Genomic DNA, 24,336 nt, shown 5'->3' with positions numbered 1-24,336 from the left:
ATCTTGATGATCCCCAAGACTTTTGGGAAAATACTCTGTGGACTGACGAGACAAAAGTTGAACTTTTTGGAAGGTGTGTGTCCCATTACATCTGGCGTAAAAGTAACACAGCATTTCAGAAAAGGAACATCATACCAACAGTAAAATATGGTGGTGGTAGTGTGATGGTCTGGGGCTGTTTTGCTGCTTCAGGACCTGGAAGACTTGCTGTGGTAAATGGAACCATGAATTCTGCTGTCTACCAAAAAATCCTGAAGGAGAATGTCCGGCCATCTGTTTGTGACCTCGAGCTGAAGCGCACTTGGGTTCTGCAGCAGGACAATGATCCAAAACACACCAGCAAGTCCACCTCTGAATGGCTTAAGAAAAACAGTATGAAGACTTTGGAGTGGCCTAGTCAAAGTCCTGACCTGAATCCGATTGAGATGTTGTGGCATGACCTTAAAAAAGCGGTTAAGGCTCGAAAACCCTCCAATGTGGCTGAATTACAACAATTCTACAAAGATGAGTGGGCCAAAATTCCTCCACAGCGCTGTAAAAGACTCATTGCCAGTTATCGCAAACGCTTGATTGCAGTTGTTGCTGCTACGGGTGGCCCAACCAGTTATTAGGTTTAGGGGGCAATCACTTTTTCACACAGGGCCATGTAGGTTTGGATTTTTTTTTCCCTTAATAATAAAAACCTTCATTTAAAAACTGCATTTTGTGTTTACTTGTGTTATCTTTGTCTAATATTTCAATTTGTTTGATGATCTGAAAGATTTCAGTGTGACAAACATGCAAAAAAATAAGAAAATAGGAAGGGAGCAAACACTTTTTCACACCACTGTATATGCAATGGATAATCTCTATTTTGCATTGTTTACACACTGCTCAAATAATAAAGGAAGAAAGCTTTTATGACATGATTTCAAAATGGATTATGAAATCAACATCAATATGTCATATGTGGTTGGAGCCAAACGTTTGGCTTCTGTCAAACAAATGACTGAATGAGATCCTTGGATCCATTATCTACCACATTACAGCCAAAATGGGCTGAGTTTGTAACATTTTTATGTTGGAAGTACACCAAGAACAGTTTAAATTCTTTGAAGCACGTACAGAAAGATTTCAGTATGTGACCATCCATAAACTGCTTATTGCTGGTGAGGGTCACAGAAACACCATGGAAGTGTGTTTCCGTGTTTGACACATACAGTAGGAGTGTGTCAAAGCACAGAGTGCAAGACAGGACTACACCCATAATGGGATACTCAGGAAAACAGGCACAGTTTGATGACAGTCACGCAAACCTGTTCAAGCATGACAGAAGAGCTCAAAAAACATCCAGTACCTAAATATTGAATCCCATGTTATCGTCATGCTCTTCATTGCCAGCAGACAAAGGGCTTGTGGAGATGGAGAAGGAGAAGGCACACTAAGCAACAGCCATAAGTCCAGCTGACACACACAAACATAGTCTGTGTCCGGTTTGTCTGACCTGCGATACACTGATCAGGAGTGTGTGCCTTTCCTTTTGTCCGCATCTTAGAGCTCCACTCGCTTCAGGTTTAAATAGCAACCAGCGAATCGGAGCTGTGATGGAATCTGTGTCCGTGTCCTGCGTTAGTTGTCTGGGGGGAAAGAAGTGGTGGGGAGTGCTCAGTGGAGAAAAAGGCAAAGAAGACTCCACTCCACTGCATTTAGAGGAGGCAAGGAGCTGGGCCAACAGGTGGAGAACCATATTGTTACTCCCTTATACTAATTCATTTGCATGCTGAAAAGAGAAGAAAATAAGCACGTTTTGGCTGCGGGGCCATCTTCAGGTGTGGCACCCGAGGACGACTCCATAGCCAAAACAGTGCGTTGTGTGACACCCGAAGAAAACTCCACAGCCAAAACATTGTGTTTCTTTTCTTCTCTTTCCAGCATGGAATAAACCTTTGCAGCCTACGCATGCTGACGCAGCTACCTACTTGAATAGGTACCTATGTATTTCACCGTATTTTCACTGTACCATGACCTTGTTGTGGTTTTTTTCCTGTGGTATCACACACAGTTTAGCGACCCCATTTAATCTAACCAGCATGTCTGCAAATGTGGGGAGAAAACCAGACTGCTCAGAGAATAACTACAGGAGCAAGGGTAGAGCATACAAACTGTGAGGTATACCAGATCTGTGAGGCATGAGTGCTATACGCTACACCTCCATAATGCCCACTCACTATACTGTATGTACAGCTGCAAAGTGTTAGGCTATTTTATTCAAAATACTATACAAAGCTAAAAAAGATTCAGGTCAAATTTCGAAAGAAGCTAAAGTCTCAATGACCAGTCTCCAATAACTTTGCATGTCCCCCTCCTTGTGATATTGTGATATTGTGAAGAATGCCATAAGAACATTATCAAGGCTATATGAGTTTACTGTTAATGAACACTAACAGCCGGATCACTTTGGATGCATCTTGAGTAAATCTCTTAGTTGAGATTTAATCATAAAGACTGACATTTAACAAAATTGCTATTGTGGAACGCTGAAAGGCATTAATTACAATTATTTCCGCATTTAAAATGCAGTCAATGATATTCTGATATTTAGCATAGTTGAGTTTTTTGGGAAAACTAGAATACAATTAATTACAATTACTGCTGCAATGAGCATGCCCATTTTTGAAAAGTTATCCCCATAGAAGGAATCTATCAATAAAGTGGATTACCATTTTACATGGAACATAATTGCCCTCACACTAGCTCAGACAAACGGAAAGAGAAACGTTTTCCAAAAATGCAACTTTATTTTTTAAACAAACTGTAAAAAAAAACAGACTTCAAAAAATGAATTACCTGCAAGCACATTATACATTTACTCATTTACAAGACGTAGATGTCAAACAAAATACACTTCCTAGGACCCAAAATAAACACATTAAGTTCAACTCAAATATGGCAACAGAAAGATATTCCTAAAAAGACTCATTATAATATTATAAATAGGACGAATTAAAATTCTTTACAGCATAATCTTTATATTATGTCATATAAATCTGCATATGTCTTTCCTCAGTGCAGTACATTTAAACATATTTTTTATTACTGTATAACAGCAGAAAACCGCAAGCATTCATTCCACCTGGGCAAAAGAGATGAGACTGGGAGGAAAGGCAGCACCATAATTAAAACAGAACTTCTTACATTCTAACTTACAATGATCAAATTGTAAAAGTTTTTTTGATGCATGTCGGATTTGTACGAGAACTCCTTAATACAAAAGCCAGTGTCCTTCAATGTTCAATGCCACCCTGTATCTTCTACAAATGACCCTCTACAATAGGGGATGTCCAGTCCTGGTCTGGCCAAGCTGGTGTATCTGCACGTTTTCTTGGACTCTTGAAAGTATCAGCACCCGAAGAGCCTTATGTTGTTAAATTAGTCCAATTTAAACCAACAATGAGCTAACTGATGTTGTAAACAATTGGAATGAAAACCTCCAAACAGACTGAAGAATGGACATCTCTGTTCTGCACCAAAAATGAACAGCTTTAGTCCTTGAGGAACAGAAGATTTCCTAGGTGTCTTTCAATGATTAACAGCTGAAGACCTCTAATGTGTAAATCAATGCTTAAAGCTCAATTAGGTCAATAAGCCCAAAGGTGAAATGAAACACGTGCAGGCACTGAGACCTTCCAGGACTGGGACTGTACAATGGTTTTAGGGCAGATCAGGTTAAGTTGTTGTTCCACCTGGGGCTCTCAATGATTCAGACCAGATGTTGATTACAGTGGAAGTCCTGGAAGTCAGAAGCTTCAGTTGTGTCCTGTGCTACCAAAGGGACTCATTTCTCATTTGATTCTATATTTCATTGGTGTAACAGAATGAAAAGAAAAACACATTTTCTCTTGTGTGCAATTCAATTGAAATGCAAATACAGTAGGTCCATTCTCAAATGATCTCAAATGAATTACTGTCTCATCTAGATATAATTACTGTTTTTAACAGCCATTTTAGGCTGGTGATTTAAACATTATGATAGACTAAAAAGCTAGTTGCTATGAACCCTTTTTCCAGCCATTAAATGTTTCTAATCAAGCAAATGAAGGCTAACACCAAACAGAAACAAAAAAAGATCCTGCCATCTTGCGAAACATGTGCAGAACATGGGACAGCATGCTCTTTAACACAAGACATGGGATGCAAAAAGAGGAAGATGTTTGATTCAGATGCCCTCAAAAGGCCATCAGTGCCCTTGCTGATAACTGCTTCCCTGTAAGTTAAGTGAGTTTTGCGATTTGTCCCTGTCAACAAAAGCTTACTGTTTTTCCACAGTAGGTTCATTTTTTTAAAACACAGAAATCTCTAAACAATCCATTCAAGCCACATTCAGATTTCTAGGTGATTTAAACCATAACATTTTATAGGTATTTTGAAACCTCTGCAGTTTACTGTAAGTAATGAAAAATTCACTTTTTTTTGTTTGATCAAGGGCTGTGTTCAAGAACTTAGAATTAAATCCAAAAATCAGAAAAGACTATGGTATTCTACAATGATGTCAGTGAAATCCTGATTTATTTTATTTTATACAGATTCAGTCACTACGCCACTTTGGACAGAAATAAAGCAAACACTGCTTTTAGTGTAAATCTCAGTAGCCCCAGCCCAGACATTTGATTTGCTAACAGCGATGATGGTGTCTTTATCTTTTATAAGCTTTATTTTTAGCAGAAATATTCCAATAATAACAAAGCATCTGAAACACAGAGTAGAAAATTATTATTACTCTTCACAAAATCTTTTGTGTCTTTAGAGTATGAACACATTAGTGTTAACACAAAGTTGAACACTTATTTTCTCTCTTTTGTTGCTGTTTTAAGAGTACTCCAGGGCTGAGTTCCAGCTCTGACTTTGTGCAGCCTGGGTTGTCTCCATGTTAGGTATGTTTGCTTGTAGTGACGTTTGTTGCTGTGTTAAGAGAACTGAGCTCTATGCAATTACAAAGTGGTAACATTCTGTGTTGTTGACCTATGCCTTGGCTGTGTGTATCTAACAAGCAGTGTTTTTCTCTCTCTACAAAACAATTTCAGTTCAAGGTTTAAGCTTTATTATTCCCTTTGGGGAAATTTGTTTTAAGGCGTAGTCAAACAGTATATAATAATAAGAACCCCTTTAAACCACAAACCAAGGACTGATCTGAACTGTTTGATGTCTTATTAAATGCATATTTTTACAGAGCTATTTTTAATTTTAATTAGGAAGTCATGTTTTGTGCTGAGCATCTACAAACTGCGTCTACTGAAAATGGGTGTGGAAAAGTGGAGCAATGAGGTACCTTTGGCCAATCACTTTGTCTAAAAAATAAAAAGCACTAAAACAGAAGAAATGTTAATTTTCTCATTTGATCCCCAGTTAATTGCTCAATACAGTATATCTGATATATTAGGGAAGTATGTGTTTTTTTTAGGTGGAGAGCCTAACATTTTATCAACTGTTATTTTTTCTTTGATGGAAACAGCAATGACAATGAATTACTTCTTGCCTTTTTTTTATTAGTAACTAGGTAACATATTTGAATTAGATCTGTTCATCAGTACCTTATTTTTGTGCAATACCTACATCCATTAAACTCTTAAAGTTAAACAACCCTTTTTCATTGTTCTTTTCAGGAAATAATTTTGTGATGAATGTTTTTATAAAATGTACCCAATCTTTTTTACATAGGTGGCTTATGACAAATATAATGAAAGCAGGATTCCGCAAAACTTATCACAATGCAGAAGTGATTTGGCAAAGACAGACCTTTCCTTTAGTACTGAGATTGGATTTTGTGACAGACGGGAAATCTGGATCCTGGGCAATTCATGGAGTTCACAGGCTGAAAAGATTTAAAATTTAAACAGGCAAGTATAGTAACTACCTTGAGCTCTGTTTGGACAGCTGTTAGCATATGGTAAGTTCATCTGAATTTTTAATATCCAAGTCTCACGTTTGTAACTATAGTATTTAATTAAAAAGGGTTGAAAAAAGTTTTGAAACAGTCTAATGAGATGGACTGGCAGAGTTATTATTGGCAAATGTTTTTGGTGAATCTCTAATGCCAGTGAGAAACTTTACTCTGGCACAGGGTTGACAGGGTGAGGCACTGTCCCAGCATACGCAGGTAACCCACTGAAATAATGGGTTTCAGAGAAGGGGATCTACAGGAATAGTAAGAGCAGGTACTGTACTCTGCAGATCTGGACACCGCTGTCTTGGAGCTGCCTATCATCGCCAAGTTCCTGTATTTCTCACATTACAACGGTGATTTACAAACAGCACCCTTTGTGTACTGGTCTATGTACTGTACATTTGTATGGTATAGGTATGTGGGCAGTTCTTAAATGTGGTTCTGCTGTCAACAATACATGATGGTTTACATCTCTCCTGAAATTTACTGAACTGTGAGGCTATCCCTAAATTCTTCTGTGCTCCGGCTAGATTTGAATGTGGTACTGCCTGCCTGTTTTTCTATCATTGAATGAAGCCTACTGTATAACTAAAAAAATAATTTGGGCCTGTAAGCATTAACATAAGTAGAAAGAGCATTACATATATTTTATTTAAAGACCATTTTTGTTGTGGTTTTGTTTGAGAAATATGTCCCTGAATATTCCAGTAATCAACGCAAAGGTCACTCTTCTTTAAAATTGGTTACAAACACATCTGGCACGGCAGAGAAACCAAGACTTACAGCCGATGCCCTTCCCCACAATGCTGAAGGATGTGGTTAACGGGCTCAAGAGTGAGGCAATTTCCACTCTGTTGCAAAAACTTTGTTTCTTTTCAATGCACAGCTGTTAATACAGTACTTCATCCAGTTCTTTAAGACACTAACAATGAAACTACACTCTGACTGGCAATAGCCCTAAAACTGCAAATCTAAATTAACAATAAGCTTTCCAGGGTTAGAAAATTAGTGCCTAAGGAGCCAACGGAAATTGTATTACCAATAAAATTAGTCAACGTGTTTTTAAGGATCCAGAAGACAGATTCATTAAGGTATGACATGGTTAAATTTCAAAGTGACTCATCAGATGAATAGTAAATTGTAATAAAACCCTATAATTTTAAAACCAATAAGAATACTTAATTTGGAGTACATTCATCTTTTCTTTCTTTCGCCCTCATGTTGATAAACCAACAAAACGTATTAATGTGCACTTTATATTGCAATGAAAATTAATGCATTCTTTGTGCATTTTATCCTCTCTTTTGCATATTGGAATAAACATTTAAAATGAAAATGTATATTTCTCTCTGCTGTAAGACCACCAGGAAAGATTTGTTTACTCTGTTTATTTTCTCCCAGTTATTGATCTAAAAACAAAACAGGTGGTCATTTCTGCTCACAAACCCAGCTCTTGAGTACAAGATTGACTTACTGTAAAATGTAATTAAACAGTAATTTAAACAGATGAAGCACTTTGGTCAAATATACTGTATGCCAAAAGGTAGCTATTGCTGACAAATATTGAAGAGTTTTGTATTACAAACTATAGTGGTGAGGAATGCTATTAATACAACTGTTGCACTTTAAATAAAACACGGTGACATAGGCAATGTATCCTCTCTAATAGTGAAGTTGACCTGTATAGAATTATCTTCTTCCTATCTAAACCCAAAAGCGGGAAAGAGGGTCAAGTTAAAGTTAAAATCCGGTTTGACGGGTCATATGTGTTTTTGTAAGAAAGGACAAGAGGTGCCAGTTTTTTTTACGCTTGATTCTGTCAACAAAAACTCATCTTACTCATTTTTATTGAGTCAGAATCTCCATAAAAGTCATAACAAATCGTCATCATATAGTGATATACAGTATATATAGTGATGCTTTTTAATGAACTGCAATAATTAATCCAATAATTTATTAATTATAAAGGTGCATCTGAAGTGCACCTTAACAATTATAGGTAAGTTGGCAAGACGTATCAGTTGTACCATTCATATACTGAAGTTAACAGGTCCTTAATTTAATTTTCCTTGGACTTTGTTGCTTTACACTGAACTCTTGAGACATTTCCGATCTGCTCTCAAAAACTCAGGATGATTTTGTTGGCAAACTTTTATTATAGGCTTCCAATCTTTATCTGCAAAAGGAACATCTGTGAGCTGTGGCGTTTTTTTACATCCAGTAAGATGAGCCAGTGAGATAAAAAATGTAATACTGAGAACTGACCTCCACTGAGAAAATTGGCTTTAGGATAGAAGTCGTCAAAAAATTATTCATTTTAATTGGGATTCTATCTGTTTTTTACCTTGATCAAACTTCCTATCTAATCCTGTCCTATCTTCCTGTCTTTGTTAAGGAAATGGCAGTTGCATACAGTAGAAAAAGTTGTGGGTCTCATTTATATACACACTGAATGGAAGTTTATATATAAATAATGCATTTCTTTTCCCAGGCTCTCACTGTTCCCAAAGGAAGGATTTACATGGTCGTTGGAAAGGAATGGCATGGTGATCCATATCCTAGGTCAGACGACGTGCCACTGATTGCTCGGAAAACATGCATGGAGTTCTGAAGCAAAGAGTGCATCATGTCCTCCTGGAAAATCTAAAAGAGAAAAGTCAAATTGAAAAAATGTCAAAAAAGTGGCAGAGACAGTTGCGCATTTAGCATTTGCTTCAAAAAGTACAGTAACTTGTTTGGAAATATTACCCAGGTTTTCCTTATAACTGCAGTGAAGCAGGGCAGCATGTTGTCAGAGAAGAAAAACAGAAAAAAGAAAAGGTTAGTACAGATTTCTGAAGCAAGCACCTCACCTGCTCTCTTTAACAATGTGAAGTGCTCCGCGATGCCAGTTATACAGTATGATTCAGGATGGAAGTATAATGTGGTCTCAGCACAATGTGTCCATTACCAGAAAGTGACTTCCTAGTAAAGGTCACTGAAAGCCAAGTCAGAACAAAGCAGGATGTGCCAGTCCCTCGAAGGGCACTTGCATATACAGTACACACACAGGGACAATTTAGATGTATCAATTAACCTAGCCAGCCTGCCTCTGGGACATGTGTACTCCCACACAGCCAGCCCAAGACCTGTCGATGCATTTCTGTGCTACACCTGTTTGAGTAACTTCAATTTAAAATTATTTTCACTATTCAGGATTTACATACCAGATAAACTCAAACAGCATGCTAGGTTTGAAGGCCTCCAGTTTCCTCAGGTTACAGCGCTTCAGTTTCCAGCAAGGAGACAAAGAGGTTCTATGACCTCAATTAACATGCATAGGAAAGTCCATTTTGGTGGAATTTTTCCTGGTTATTGCTTCTGGCTTTTATTACAGTACATTAATTACTGCCTCGATCTTGATTTTATAAGATCATAACTATAATAAAGATACAGCATTGTCAGTGGTAACCTCCTTAAAATTTTTGCTTCAGAGCTTTTTATTAACTTAAAACACTCAACAAAGGAAATTCACCTGGAAGAAGTTCTGTTTCACCAGGAAGATCGAAAACTCATGTGTCGTCATATTTCTACGCAAATCCATGTTATGACTAAAGCCGGCGTCACACTACATGACTAGACACGACTTCTAGCCAGGGAGCATGTCAAATTTAACGACTGCAGTTGCTGAATCTTGCTGCCTTTTCTGTCCTAGAGGGTGTCAAATTATACAACTAGGAATCACAGGGGGTGACTAATTACACGATTCCCTCAAAACTTTTCATCACGGTTCCAAATCTCGTATTGCGCTGCGAAAGTACCGGGTGGTCGCCTCACTTTGGCAGCCAATCAACGTGGAGCACACCGGAATAAGAGGAGGAGCACCGCATGAAAGTAAACAAACAACAAACAGCAACACGAAACGACAAACAAGAAACACCGAACAGACAACTGTGCTGGCTCCAAAGTTTGATGAGCCTCTCGTCCATTTGCGCCGTCCAAAACTCTCGCTTTCCTTCTTTCCTTGCAGCCGCATTGTACGCATTGTACTTCCGGTTGAGCGCTCATTGGCTGTTGACTGTCACAGGCACCAGAGCCTCCCCCCCTACGACTTGCGACTCCCTACGAGAAAATCAAACCAGCAGAGAGTCGTAGGGGCTGTTAAGAGCGCTATGACTGAGTCGCTGGGAGTGTCAAAATACACAACTGACCGTAACGGGCACGCACTGCGACTCTACAACTCGCTGTGATTTTCTTATGATGATGTAGATGAAGCCTATGACTGAAAATCCTAGGAAAAGTTGTGTAGTGTGACACTAGCTTAAGGAGATTAACAGACTTCATGTGCTCCTTACAATGGCTATACCGCTACAGCTTGGTGGGGGTGGTGAAATACGGACTCTACAGTAGCTAGTGTCAACATTTGCAGTTCTCTTCAAAGCTTCAAAGAAAGAAAAGAACTGAAGAGTTTACTGAGTTGTACTAGGACTGAGACATACTGATCAAAGGAATCCTCTGGTTTACCATGGTTAATTGAGTTCTGGGTTAATGATTAAGGGTCATTGACAGTCAAGAAACAAAGGAAATAAGGACTGTAACAATACCTAAACATATAAATGTCTAAGACATTTAGATATGTATCAAGATTTTAAAATTTATTTTAAGGTTACAAACAAGAGGGCACCACTCAGCCTATCTGTTAGTAGTATAGTATAGCTACAGTAGTATCTTAATGATCCAAGAGTCTCATTTAAGTGTTTCTTGAAGGAATCCAAAGTATCCCCTTCAACCACAGGACTGGGTAGTTTGTCCCATATTCTCACTACCCTTTGGGTAAAGAAGCACCCTTTAAATGTGTTTCCCATTAGTTTCCACCTGACTTGTGTCCCCTGTTTCAGTGTCCATTCAGCAGACATCAGAATGAATTGGACTGATGTTGTCACTGCCTTTGAGGATTTTTAATACTGTAGTTGTATCAGGTCCCGTCACAGTTTTCTCTGATCTAAACTAAAAAGGGTCAGTTATTTCAGAGAACCTTTTTAGTGTTGAACGTAGAAGTCTGCGAAGGGACCGGATACAAGTATTTTATGCACAATTAGTACTTGTTTTACACACTATTATACATCCAATAACCCTGCTCCACTTGAAAGACATTTTCCTTATTTCCCTGCTACTTATGAAAAGCACTACATGGAATTCTCAATGTAGTGGAATCTTAAAATGCCTTAAACTAGTTTTTAATTCTTTAATATTACTTTCTAAATTGATATTTAATAATTAAAAAACTGATATTAACAGCCACCAATTGCAAACCTTCAGCCTACGTTTTGGATTGAACCCCAAAAGAGGAAAAGAATGGTTTACAATGTATTATCCACTCTTCTTCAAGTGTTTTGTATCTAGGTTGCCAGCTCTATGTTAGCTTCCTATAAAACAGAATGTTTTGACAGTCTTATCCAGGAGCAGACCTAACAAATCTTTTCACAGTCTCTCTAAATACTTCCTTCTAATTCCATAACTAACCTGCATCAACACCTTAGTTTTAGAAGCAAGGCATGCTGGAACCTGTGAATGCTGCAGATTCTATCTCATGGAAGAGACAAATAAAAGAGTGTCTCCTCTCCTCCTGGTGGCCTGCTCAGCAGATAAAGTCAGCAATTTTCAGGATAACATTTTGTTTTCTTTTGCATTCCAAGTTAAAGTATACATCCACAGTGACAGACATGCAAACTGAAATATTGCCAAGTTGATAAAATGCCCTTTATAGCAAGATGTTTTCACTCAACTTTTGCTTTTTGTAAACAAATCCAGGGTTTGACAAGATGGAGCAAGAGAAGTTTTTTTCTGATGTTGTTGCTTTCCTAAGTAGGTCTAAAAACAAAAGACAATTTTGGAGTTGGAGAAATGTGTTTCAGGCCTAGTCCTTCTTTTCAGTAGCATTGTTTCCATGGATACAGCACCTTTCTCACTATGTGCTATGTTAAAAAGCTACACTGTAGCTTGGTGCTGGTAATCTCTGACCTAGCAGAACTAAGAGAGGCCTGTTGCAGTGCAGACATAGCATCACAACTGCAAATAGTAGTATAATGTGCAAAATAAACACTGTCCTCTGTACTAAGAGGAAATATGTTAATGAGAAGAATCACAATCCACTTATTTAAATATCTGTGAAGCATGTTGTGAGCTTAGCAACAGCTTTCTGAAAAAAACTGTGGAAGGTGATTTGCAATTTGCCAGAGGTATCGTCCTCCACACCACTCCATTTCCACTTATGGGACAACATCTCAGTCTGCCTCACCAGGACCACAAGTGACCGTTGCAGTTCCATGCGGGCTCCTGCCCTCCGCCGCTGCACCCCGCCCGTTTCCTCCCGCAACACTGGGGGCGCAAACCCGGGTCTCCAGCGCAACGCAACAGGGAACCGGCCACATGAGTTAAAGGAGACCTCTCTCAGCCCAGGCAGCTGAGGTCCCTGCTATGCGCAGGGAGGGCGATGGCGACACCGTATCTGAACTAGCTCCACTACACACACCCACATAACCTGGCACTAAGCCATGACGAGGATGATAGCAGAAAAAAAAACTATGGAGCTTGGAATTCCACGTCTCTTCCCACATCTGGTTAATAATGAGGCTGCTCTTAATGAACGAGTCATGAATTTAGCTGGGCTACTTGACTAAGATGTTCATAAGGCATGTTTCCTATTTCTTTACAAATGTTCAGAATGAGCAGGAGGACTGTGCTGCACACATACAAAATCAGTTTCTCTAAATGTTGTGGAAACCAGAAATATATTTGCATTGCTAGTAGGTCAGACCTGCTTTGAGGAAAAAACAAGAATGTGTGTCCAGGAATAAAAGCAACAATTCAATTAAGGGCAGCTGATCGTTGCAGCCTGGTGGATGCCAGCAGCTGCTGCCACAGTTTGCAAAAACCCAGAGGCAAAATAATGTAGAGTGGATAAAGTTTTACCACCACAGCAACAGGCATTTCTATTAAAGAGGATATACAAGCCAAGTTTTGGATCACCTAGAACCTGTGCCTACTGTAAATCATTGTAATATAAGAAGAGATTAGTGAAATACTATGAAATACCTTTTCATTCTACAATTTTCTCTGTTGATACAGGTGATATCTCCTTCTTTTTGCAATTACAGTGGCCATGGGTGGAAAACCTGTTTTTTTTCCATACACCATCTTTAAATGTATTTTATTGCAACCGTTTAAGATGTGCTTTCCAGAGTCCTTAGCAAACTGATGCAATTCTAAAGTATTTTTAAAAAGTTGAACTCATGTTACTATTTAATCGACCTCATTTGTGCAATCTTCACCTATTTCACCTTAACCTGCTCGTTTCGGAGGCTTCTTACATAAATTGCCTAGCATTACAGCTCCTGTAATAGGGCTTAACCATAAGGATAAATTACCTTGACAAATTAAGTTTTTTAAAACCTCGCAAATTTTATTGCACTGCTGGTTCTCTGAGGTTTGAGACAAAAAAAAACACTTTGTTCAATAAGCTGCATCTACGCAAAAGGCATGGGTGTGTAAACTGAAATGTTCTGTCATGGGATAGTTTAAAAATTATGTAAGTTTGACTAATTTGAATTTTTATCAGAATCGTTTTTTCCTTTGGCACACATTGTGCAACTGGACTTGCTTCAAAATTTCAGCTGTAACTAAAGTACTATTAATGACAAGTAATCAACAGAGATTCAAGTCGGAGGGAATCTGGTTGCTAAACAATTCCTTTTGTCACTGATGTGATAATGATGATTACAGTACACTAATTCAGTTAACTGGAAAACCGGCCAATAATATGAAACTATAAATAAAATCAAAACACTAAAAAAAAATCTGAAAAGTACTGGAAGTGAAAAAAAGCTGCAGTGAAGCACATTATCTAGGACAGGAGAATTATGCAAAGCCCTCTTAATGCCTGACACTGTCAATGGCCTCAAGAACAATCATTCCTTCCAGGAATATGTCTGATGCAATTCAAGACAAAACTGAAACCTATAACAACTTAAAAAACATTTGACTGCATTTGACAATCCAGTGGATTATACTCAATTAGGTGAAATATATGGTATATTCTGTATGCCCCAGGCTTTACTGCAGACACACTTCATACTGTATATGCACATTCAGAAACTACTTGAAAGAACAAGTGACCTTTATTTAATCTTATCAGTCATTCCTTATCACCAGGAAGCTTTGTTCTGTTCATAGTTCATGTCCTTATTTACATTTTAGAAACAGCAGTGAAATGAAATGGCAATGTTTTTTATCAGACTTGTGCACATACTGTATGCTGTTCATGAACACTTATCATTAGCTACAACACCACTGTGTAACACAGAAAAAAGGCCAAACCATAGAAAAGCAAAAACCTGGAGGTCTTGAGGAGAGTTTTTTTCTGCCAATATCAGAAAACAGGTTACAGTATATTATTAGCTGCACAATAAGTGTTTTCTATATCATCTTAAAATGGGTAGGTTTAAACTGTGGGTTTATGAAAACAGATTTATAAGTTTGCACATTTTGCAACAATGTGTGAACAACTTCTTTGTTCACATTCTATCACATTTACAGTGTATCCTTCCTCTTGGCATTTAATGATGTCAAGTCATCCATGACTGCAGTTCAGTACAGAGGTGTGTCTGTGAGGTTGCTGTTTGCCTGACAAGGCTTGTGGCAGAGAAACCCCTTTCCTTAAAAGTTCATAGGAAAGGATTGTGGCTGTATAAGGCAAGTTTCATGAACACTGGAGATGTTTTCCTTTCTGAAGTGACTTCAGGCAGAGCACGCTACTCCACATGAACAGGTGTCTCGAATCATGTGCGATGGACTTTAGCAAGATAGCTGACTTTAGATAATGGAAACATAAAATTACAGGCAAGACAGATACTGTAAGCAGCAGTGGCAGTGAAGTGTGTAACACTGTGTGAATTTAATATAAACTACTATGCAACATACAATCAATAATTTCCAACATACAACTGAAGTGAAAACGTGTCTGTTAAGGTATGAGTGTAATAATTTCTTATGTAATAAGTAAGTTCTTAAAAAACTCAATGTCTGAGGCCATTCCCATTTAATTGTTGTGGATTCCTATCTGAAATTAAACCTTCAATTAAATCTTCATTGACACTTTAAGGAAGAGACTGAAAATTATACATTATACTTGTTTCCTTCTAATCCTCTCTATTCATTTGCAGGTTTTGACTTCACACCTCTCTTCACCTCTCTCGTTTTCGACCCACCTGAGTGCCCACTCTACCTCCTCTCCACTCTCGGCTTCTGTTCTCCCATGCTTAATAAGCTGCTGACTTTCCTCTCTTTCTCACACCTGAAGAAGGCTTCACACCCAAAACCTTGTGTTTCTTTCCTTCTCTATTCAGCATGGAATAAACCTTTACTTGTTCCATAAAAATATTACTGGATAGTTATGTCAGAACAAGTAATGTTTGTAAAACTAAAACATCAGCCAAGGTAAATAATGATCCAAAATGTCAGAATGTTTCATGCTTAATCTTTAGTAGCACGTTGCCAGACACCCAGGAAATTTCGAGTGATTGTGAGCTTTTTGTTTCCCCTTATAACACCAAGAGAGGTGACAGTAATGTTCATTCTGTGGCAGTACTGCTTAGAAGAGAAAAAATTAAATGTGAAAAAAAGGCAGCATTTTCAATTCATGACACTGATATTCTCAGAACACAGAACACCATAAAATATTGTTTTAAATGTGGACATTTCAAATTCTAAACAGATATAAAAGAGCACATAGGAAAAGAGATAGTAAAAATAGCTCCAGGCATAGAAAAACATGCATTATTATTATTATTATTATTATTATTGTTATTATTATTATTATTATTATTAAACCATGGCAACTAAAAGTAAGTAGGAGTTATAGTAGGTGTGGAATGGACTTTTTACTCATCATAGTTTGGAAAATGGGAAAGCATTTACTGACAATGACAAAACATGGGGCTTTGAAAATTATCCTGCTGTTAAAATCCCACATCTAACAAATTCCTGAAAGACTGATGCATATCCAGGAAAACATTTGGAACTGTTTTTTTACTTGGATGAACTGTGCTTCTTTTTTTCCCCCCAGTGGCACATAACTGTACAGAGATCTCTGAAATTATCCAATTGCAAAAAAAAGCAGTGAGAGGATTTGACTAGCATTTGTACACAGGGGAAAATCATGCACTTTTTATTACTGGCTGACTGGCCAGTTCTAGCCCTTTACTGTAAGCGCGTTTCTTTCCTGCCATCAGTGTTTTCAGTGAGGAATTGCACAGAACAGTGCTTTCTTTTGCCATGTTCCCTGTTTCTGAGCACAAGGCAAGAATCGCTTATATTAGTAAGGGGCTTCACTATGAAGCAAAATCTGTTTCTCTGTAGTTTCCACATACTGTATAACAGATTTCTAAACCCCACAATATATTTTCTTGTTTTTGAAAAAACAAAACATGTACACAGTAGATTTCATGAGCGTATTCTGAGACTCTGACCTCTTCACGTTCCTAGGTACTTAAAACCTACATTTGCTAATACAGTAAATCAAACTTGAGGTATATTTTAAAATATGATTAGCACTGCAGATGTGTCAACTAGGAAAGACACAGTATAAAGGCAAAAGGACACTGCTTGTTGACAAGCTACTGTACTGTATGTAAAGCCAGGATCAGAATTAATTTCCATACAAGTACAGCAATGCAAATGTAGAAAAAGTTCAAGTCAAATAACTTTCACACTTTCAAAAAACATTAAAATATCCGCCCTAAGCACATGAAACCACACTGCACAGGCAAAGCAAAAGTGCAATTTAGTATGTGCTAATTGAAGGCCATATTTACATACACCTTCAAGCACAATAAGCAAAATATGAAAACAATAGTACTTATTTGAAGGCCATAATCAAATTCCACTTCGATGAATGAATTTAATGACTTATAGGACTTAAATCATTGTGTACAGAAAAGTAAAACAATATTCTAAAATTTGACATTGCTAGTATTAGTAGTAATTTGTCATGTGAATTAACTGCACACTGTGATTTAGAGAGAATTCAGTCGGATAAACAACAGAGCTCACAGCATTACAAAGCTGTTAGGTTTGGTATTTGCTTTGTTTAACAGTCTGGATTGCATGAATTAAGAGTGTCTTTTAGGATTCACTATACCTATTCTTGAACACTGGGGAATTTAGGGTAGGGTGGGATTTAGGAAATCGATCACAATGTTGCTCATATTCCCTCCCATAATTGTCACAATTAGTTAAAAATAAGATTTATTGTACATATTGTAATTGTTTAAATTATTTAACATACCTATTATGTGAAATGAATTTCATAGTTTGAAAACTATGTGGATAAAAAATGTTTCATGAGGGGATAGTTATAGTTAAACATTGACAAATCTGACTGAAAATCACTTGATGTTCAGTGAAAAATAAAAATGAACTCAATAAAAATAAATGACAAATTTGGAAATCAAAAAAGCAATGAAAATGTGCAACTAAAGAAGATGGCAACCACTGTGAGTGCCACCATCATAATATTTCAACTGTCACTTCTGCATTTCATGCTTGCAACATATCAATTTTGAATACTTTTTCATACATGCAAATGTACTTATCTGAAGTAATGTTTTGAAGTTACATACAGTAGGAAGTATCAGTTAACCAACCTAGAAAACTGCACCTCGAAGCATACCTTTGTGAAGCATTGTTTTGAAACTCCTAAAGCTATGTTACTTCATACATAATTAAATTGAAGTCTTGACACTTATTAAGAAGTCCTGTCATCCACAGTGGATGAGATTATTAGTTACAATTTATAATCTGTTCCACATTAAATACCTTTCAAAAACGTTTGCTGCTTGATAAACAGGTACATCTTAAACTGCCCATAAAACAGTCCAAAATATTCAGACGTGTAAAATGATAAAAATAAAATGCACCAGGTTGTTAGGTACAGTACACTGGAAACATAAATGCTCAAAGTTAAAAGACATTACTCAGATCCATGTAACAGTGGAATCAGCTTTGTAAATAACTCAGAAATTCCTTTTACCCAGAAAAGGCTGTCCTGTATAGGAGAAAAAGCCTATCCTAATCCACCATTCAAACAGAACACATCAAAAGAGACAAAATGGCTATTTTAAAGAACATTGATGTTTTTTGAACATTGAACAAGATGCTGCATATTGGTGGTGGTGGAGGGGAGTCCCCATTACCTCTAAAGCGCTTTGAGTGGAGTGTCCAGAAAAGCGCTATATAAGTGTAAGCAATTATTATTATTATTATTATTATTATTATTATTATTATTATTATTATTATTATAACACAACCCGTAAATGTACCAGAATACAAAAGTACTGAAACTTGAAATAAACAATAGAGCAGAAGGGCATTAAAATGTTTTGGGAAAATACTTGCATGATTAAAAGAGAGAATGAAGAGCATTCTAGATTTCACATAGCATCAAGAGCATAAAAAGCCTCAGGCAAAAACAGAGTCTAGTCAAGAAATGTGGGAAAAAGTTGGATCTGTCCTAAATAGTCACGTTCAAGAGACACAACAGACAGTGGAATTTCTGAAACAGTTGCAGGCTGAGAAGAAGTTGAGACTTGCCAGACTCTAGTACTGGAAGACAGAGGTAAACTTTGTGATGCCCCTGTCGGTGCCCATGAAGTTGGTACAAACACTGGCTGTCTGATTTACTGCCTTCTGGCACCATTAGAGTTCACCATGAGGTGTTACTGGGATTTATACCACATTAATACAATAGATACAACACAAAGCATTTGGAAAGAATAAAAGTTAAACATTACAGACTAGTTCTCTGGCTTGAAACAAGAAGAAAGTAACTCACATTGATAGAATGTGTGCCTGCTTTTCTGAAGCTAAAACACACTCGCAGATGAAACGTGAAAAGAGAGATCTGAAACTGCAGTCTCTAGGAATTCCTAGATGTTATGTTATTCCTAAATGTTATTCAGATAATTGCTTTAATGATTTCCATCTATGGAAATAGCAACAGTGCTACTGACATTGCATTGCTATTTTTTACTGATGAGGTTATCATTTTTAAACATATGTTTGTGCTTTAGATCTTAATGCATAACATCAATTTTGTAAATAATGCAGTGGAATTGCACAAATATTGTGGGGTAGTTACATGAACAGAGATGTATGTTCTTTGAAATGGAAACAAAGGATACTGCAACAAATCTCTATATTCTATTGCCAAAATTAGTGCTGCTGTTAACTGGATGAATTTATTATGTCAAGATAAGAGAAGAGATTATGTTACTATACATCTTTTTTGTTTATGCTTCTTAAACACTTGAACCACAGTTGTTAACCATTTAACTCACACACATAAGATTCTCCACAATATTCCAGGATGGAAATAAAAATCCTTCTGATGTTTTTAAAAGCAGTATATTTTGGAATCAAATATCTTTTTGGAATATTTTAAGATTTCTGTCTGGTAGATCTTTACTATAAGTATTATCCTAGGTTAGTAACTAGGTCATACATACCTAGTTAGACCTACAGTAACTAGTTCAGGTGGGTAGCTGCGTCAGCATGCGTAGGCTGCAAAGGAACAAGTAATAGGTTTATTCCATGCTGAAAAAAAGAAGAAAGAAAACACAGCTGAAGAAGGCTCCACGGCCGAAATGTTGTGTTTTCTTTCTTCTTTTTTTCAGCATGGAATAAACCTATTACTTGTTCCTACAGTAACTAGATCAGTAAAAAAATAAATTAAACACATTTAATTTGTCATTTTCTGACCTGTTCATTGATGATGTCAGAGAGTTCTTTGACCAAGTCTTTGAAGTTGGATTTCAGTCCTTCATGGTACTCAAACTGGTCCTCCTTAATCAAGCGCTCATTGAAGTCCAGAGCAATGCTGCAAGCCTGTACAAATTTCCTATACAAACAACAAGCATTCTAGTTAAAACTAGAATATAATAAATGTTCATATATGCACAACTCATTTATAATGTATCTTCCTGATTTTCAATTTTTTCATTACATTCTGTTTAATATACAGTACATAAAGCAAAATATACACATGTATAAAACAGCTGCAGCACATCATGACATGGATGCTGACAGATGGAAATTATAGTTCCATTCCTAAATATTCTCAAGTGTCCCAGCTGATCCAACACATGTTGTGTCAGCTCTCCACAAATTGGGTTCAGTAGACAACCTAAAGCATTCTTGAGACCTGAATTACGCTTCATCCTGTTTACCTGTCAATCATGGTCTGTAAATGCTTGTGGCTGTCTGAATTAACACATTAGCCAGGTCTGCTTTTGCCTTAAGGGATACACCAAAGGTAGTGCACCATAGTGCTGACTGTTTCATAAAGGACAAAAATGAAGCAGGAAGTAAAATCATACCGGAATATTTCTTTCAGCTCCTTTACTTTCTTGCCTGGATACTTGCTGGATTTATCAGCATCAAGAAATGCTCTTGCATAAGCCATGGGTCCTGCATTTACCTGTTATTTAAAATAAATAAATAAAACAGGTAACATTACAAACAAATATAACATGATGAAAAAAACAGTAGCCAAAAGCCAGTAGCAACTGATTAAGAATTCCTATCAAACCAGTTCAACTACTGCTTGCTAGTGTGTCAGTTATGAAAAAGTTAAAGAACAATATAATTACAGTACATGTTGAAGTTACTGAAGTTACCATGCTGGGATCTTCTAACATGAGAGGGACAGTTCACAACTATGCACAACCAAAAGTGATATATTTAAAATGCCAGACTAGAATCTCTATAGGACTCAATAGTTTCTGATAAACCATGTCATCCATTTGGATTCTTACTAAAGCCAACCTGCAGACATGATTTCCATGTACAGCATGCCTTGTTTAATCAACTTCTTATATTTCTAAACTTTTCATCCCAAAGGATCCCAAATGCATTTGCTGTCATAGGTGACACACGTGTGACACTTAATTGGACACCGGGGTTAAAAAGGACACCTGTATGCCATCAGATAACTAAGTGGTCATGAAAGCATCATTTGAGACATCCATGCAGCCTGAATTCATCAGATCTTAGAAGCTAAACAAGGCTGGATCAGGTTGCTCTTTTAAGTGCTGCTGGTGGACCAGTAGGTGGCACTCTGTCCTCTGTACCAGAATTTCTAAACCAGCAGGATGACCAGAGAACACTGTGTTGTAGGAGGCGTCAACCTTAGGACATGACCTTGAGACATGAAACTAGGGTCCTAGTTTCTTGCGTATGAAAGACCCCACTGCACTGTTTGTAGTGTGGTCAATCCAAATATCTTGGCTGAATTCCACTTTAGGCTTAATCTGGCCATCCCAAAGAGCTCCCCTTAAATCCAATGGATGAAGCAGTTTCTTTCTTTTCCACCTCATCTCCTTGCAGTGGGGCTTCTGTATGTTACCCAGGTGGAGTTGCACTTTAGTGGTGGATGAGTGGAGCCCCCTTATGGAAAATACTTTTGGATCTTTTAGGGTGAAAAACGCGATATAAATGCAAAGAGTCAGTATAGAGGGCCTGCTTTCAACCCTTCCTGTCCATTCAGAATTCCAGGAAACCCTTGGAAAATGAGTTGACAGCAGGAACTGGTTAAAAGGCCTTCTGTGTTACACAGTAAAAAGCACATAGTACAAAAAGACTATTTCCCTTCTAGCTGACACAATGACAAAACCTCACAGCTCACAGATGGAAGTTTAATCATTGGCCTTTGGCAAAACATCACACCCCAGAACAAATTGACTACACGTTGAATGCAGTTTGAAGCAACTTTAATCCTAAATGTTTATTGTATTGATTGAAACTTTCTTTTGCCACATTATCCCAAGCCCTGCTGGACATCTGTCCAAGAATTTTGCTACACTGGGAAGCTCACATTTTTTATCAAAGCAATTCCACAATGTAGGTAACTCAGAACACACTAATATATGAAAAGCAAATATGATTTAAAAAAATAGGAAATGTACCTCTTTCTAGACATTCATCATATACTGTCAGGAAAAGCAGGAGTTCTATTTTGTTCTGAAGAAATTTTGTCTGATGAGCTTGAATGCCCAAATAAATATCGACAATCGAGAACATTAAAGTACTGCTATTGCAGCTACGCAGCTATGCATTCTGCTATTTAAAACAAAACTTTATATTAAAGAAAAAACAGAGTGACGTGATGTGAAAAATAAAGTACACCCCCCTACGATTCTATGGTTTTACATTTTATTAAGACGTACAGTATCTGACCTTCATCTAATCCTCTCCAAATCCAGTAGATAAATCTAACCTCATGTGACAGATAACACACATAAATTTCAGTTTTTAGTCATTAAACAAAAAAAATCTGCCAACATTCAGTGTGTGAAAAATTAACTTCACCCCGTGATTCAGTAATGTGTGGGACCCCCTTTAGCAGCAATAACATGAAGTAAACATTTCCTGTGAGAGTTTATCAGTCTCTTACGTCACCTGTGTTTCAGTTCACTGTTCTGTTGCATGATCCAGTTTTGACTAAGCTTTAGCTGTTGGACAGATGGTCTCACATTTTCCTCTTGAATGCACTGGTAGAGAGAAGTATTCATGGTGGACTCAATGATTGTGAAGCATCCAGGTCCTGTGACTGCAAAGCAGGCCCAAATCACCACCCCTCCACCACCGTGCTTGACAATTTGTTTTTCTGGTAATATGCGGTGATTGTTTCCGCCAAACATACTGTATCGTTTTGCATTACGGCCAGACAAACCCACTGGGATCTCGTCTTTGAGGACATTGTTCTGGAAGTCTTGTGGTTTATTCAGGTGCTGTTTTGCAAACCTAAGCCATGCAGGAATGTCCTTTCTGGAGAGAAGGTTTTTTTTTTCTTGGCTACCCTTCCACAAAAGCCTTTCTTGTTCAGTCTTTTCCTAATGGTAGGATTGTGAACTCTAATGGTTACCATATTGACAGAGGCCTGTAGATATCTGGATGTAGCTCTGGCATTCTTTGCAATCTCTATGGGGCATCATACAGTCTGACCTTTGGGTAAATATGTTGGGACACCCACTCCAAGGTAGATTGGCTATCTTGAACTTTCTCCATTTGTAAATTATCTTTCTCTTCAGATTCATATAGACTTCATATTGTTTGGAAATGGCTTTATAAGCCTTCCCAGATTGATGAGCAGCAATGATTCTTTCTCTGAGACTGCCACAGATATCTTTTGATGTATTACTACAAACATGAATGCTCCAGACCAAACTGACTGTTTCTGATGTTATATACAGGTGGAAGCACTTCCTGATGATAAACTAATTATGTGCACTTGTCAAGCAGTACCCGATTCTGATTAGCTTCTTAACTGAGATGCAAGCAGCAAAGGTGCACTTACTTTTTCACACCTCCTGAATGGTGGCTGATTTTTTTGTTTAATACATAAAGACAAAGTAAAAGCTGTGTGTTATGTGTCACATGAGGTTAGATTTATCTACTCTTAGGACTTGGTGAGGACTAGGTGAAGGTCAGATATGTTTTAATATGTAAAAACAGAAGATGCCATGCTTTCTTTTTTACTTCGCTGGGTATATATATATAAAGCATAGTAAGTATTTTACCGTCACTCATGACTATAGTCACAACTGTCTCTGTTATCAGGATAACTTTGATTTTGGCCATAATTCTGCCTTAAAAATTAAACATGCCCAGATCTTTGAGATGTGGGGCTGTTATTGTTTACAGAATGAATATGTTAGAGCACAGGAAGAGGACAATAACAGCAAGGGCGTATGTTGTATAAGAAATACAGTACAGACCAGTCCCCACAAAACACACACTGATCAACTCAATGCAAAAGTCAACATATCTGACTGGCAGGCTTTCTTGGTAAAATTCACTTGAGTTCACTGTTTAGTGTAGGAGGTTTATTCTTTATCTTGGGAGTAATCAGTGAAATGTGCTATTTATGGCCATGACAAGGCAATAATGTGTATGGAGTTTTCCTGTGACTAAATCAAATCTTAATCACAGAACATAAGACCGACTGGGCTTTCAGTGAAACTGAAAAATATGGTAAACAATTTAGAAACATCTTTTAATGTCAGCCTCAGTAGTCCCAGAGGTGCACAAATGTACTATGCTGATTTGTCGGTGTATAACAGTGTTTGCTGACAGTCCCAAGGGAATTGAAAGAAGATCTAACCCTCCGAACTACAGAACTGCTTTTAGCACAGATGTTTTTTTGCATCTGTGCAGACCAGGCTGTCATGGGTGTGCACTAATTGGGAACTTGTATGATACAGTAGTACTGGTGCAACCAACACATATCAGTCAATTGCTCTGGTTGTTTAGAAGTGGAGTGTGCAACACACTCATAGAAAAATAAGCCATTTACAGCAGTTTCCTCCTACTGGGCTCTCAAT

The 24,336-nt window shown here is 37.5% G+C and overlaps 1 protein-coding gene across 2 annotated transcripts in view; it reads right to left on the bottom strand.

Moving 5' to 3' along the window:
• Positions 1-2,757: 2,757 nt before the first annotated feature.
• dock11 (dedicator of cytokinesis 11) overlaps positions 2,758-24,336 on the bottom strand; it is a 155,584-nt gene continuing 134,005 nt past the window's right edge. For both annotated transcript variants that reach the window (XM_088925362.1, XM_088925363.1), the window contains 3 exons: positions 20,332-20,432; positions 19,715-19,853; positions 2,758-8,563 (listed from right to left, as the gene is read on the bottom strand). In XM_088925362.1, coding sequence (XP_088781488.1) covers positions 8,438-8,563; positions 19,715-19,853; positions 20,332-20,432 — 366 coding nt within the window. In that variant the 3' untranslated portion in view covers positions 2,758-8,437. The remainder of the gene's footprint in view (positions 8,564-19,714; positions 19,854-20,331; positions 20,433-24,336) is intronic.

The sequence above is a fragment of the Atractosteus spatula genome, chromosome 9 (genome assembly GCF_055471065.1).
Source record: "Atractosteus spatula isolate fAtrSpa1 chromosome 9, fAtrSpa1.hap1, whole genome shotgun sequence".
In the NCBI taxonomy this organism is placed as follows: Eukaryota; Metazoa; Chordata; class Actinopteri; order Semionotiformes; family Lepisosteidae; genus Atractosteus; species Atractosteus spatula.
This window is presented reverse-complemented; position numbering and strand designations above follow the sequence as displayed.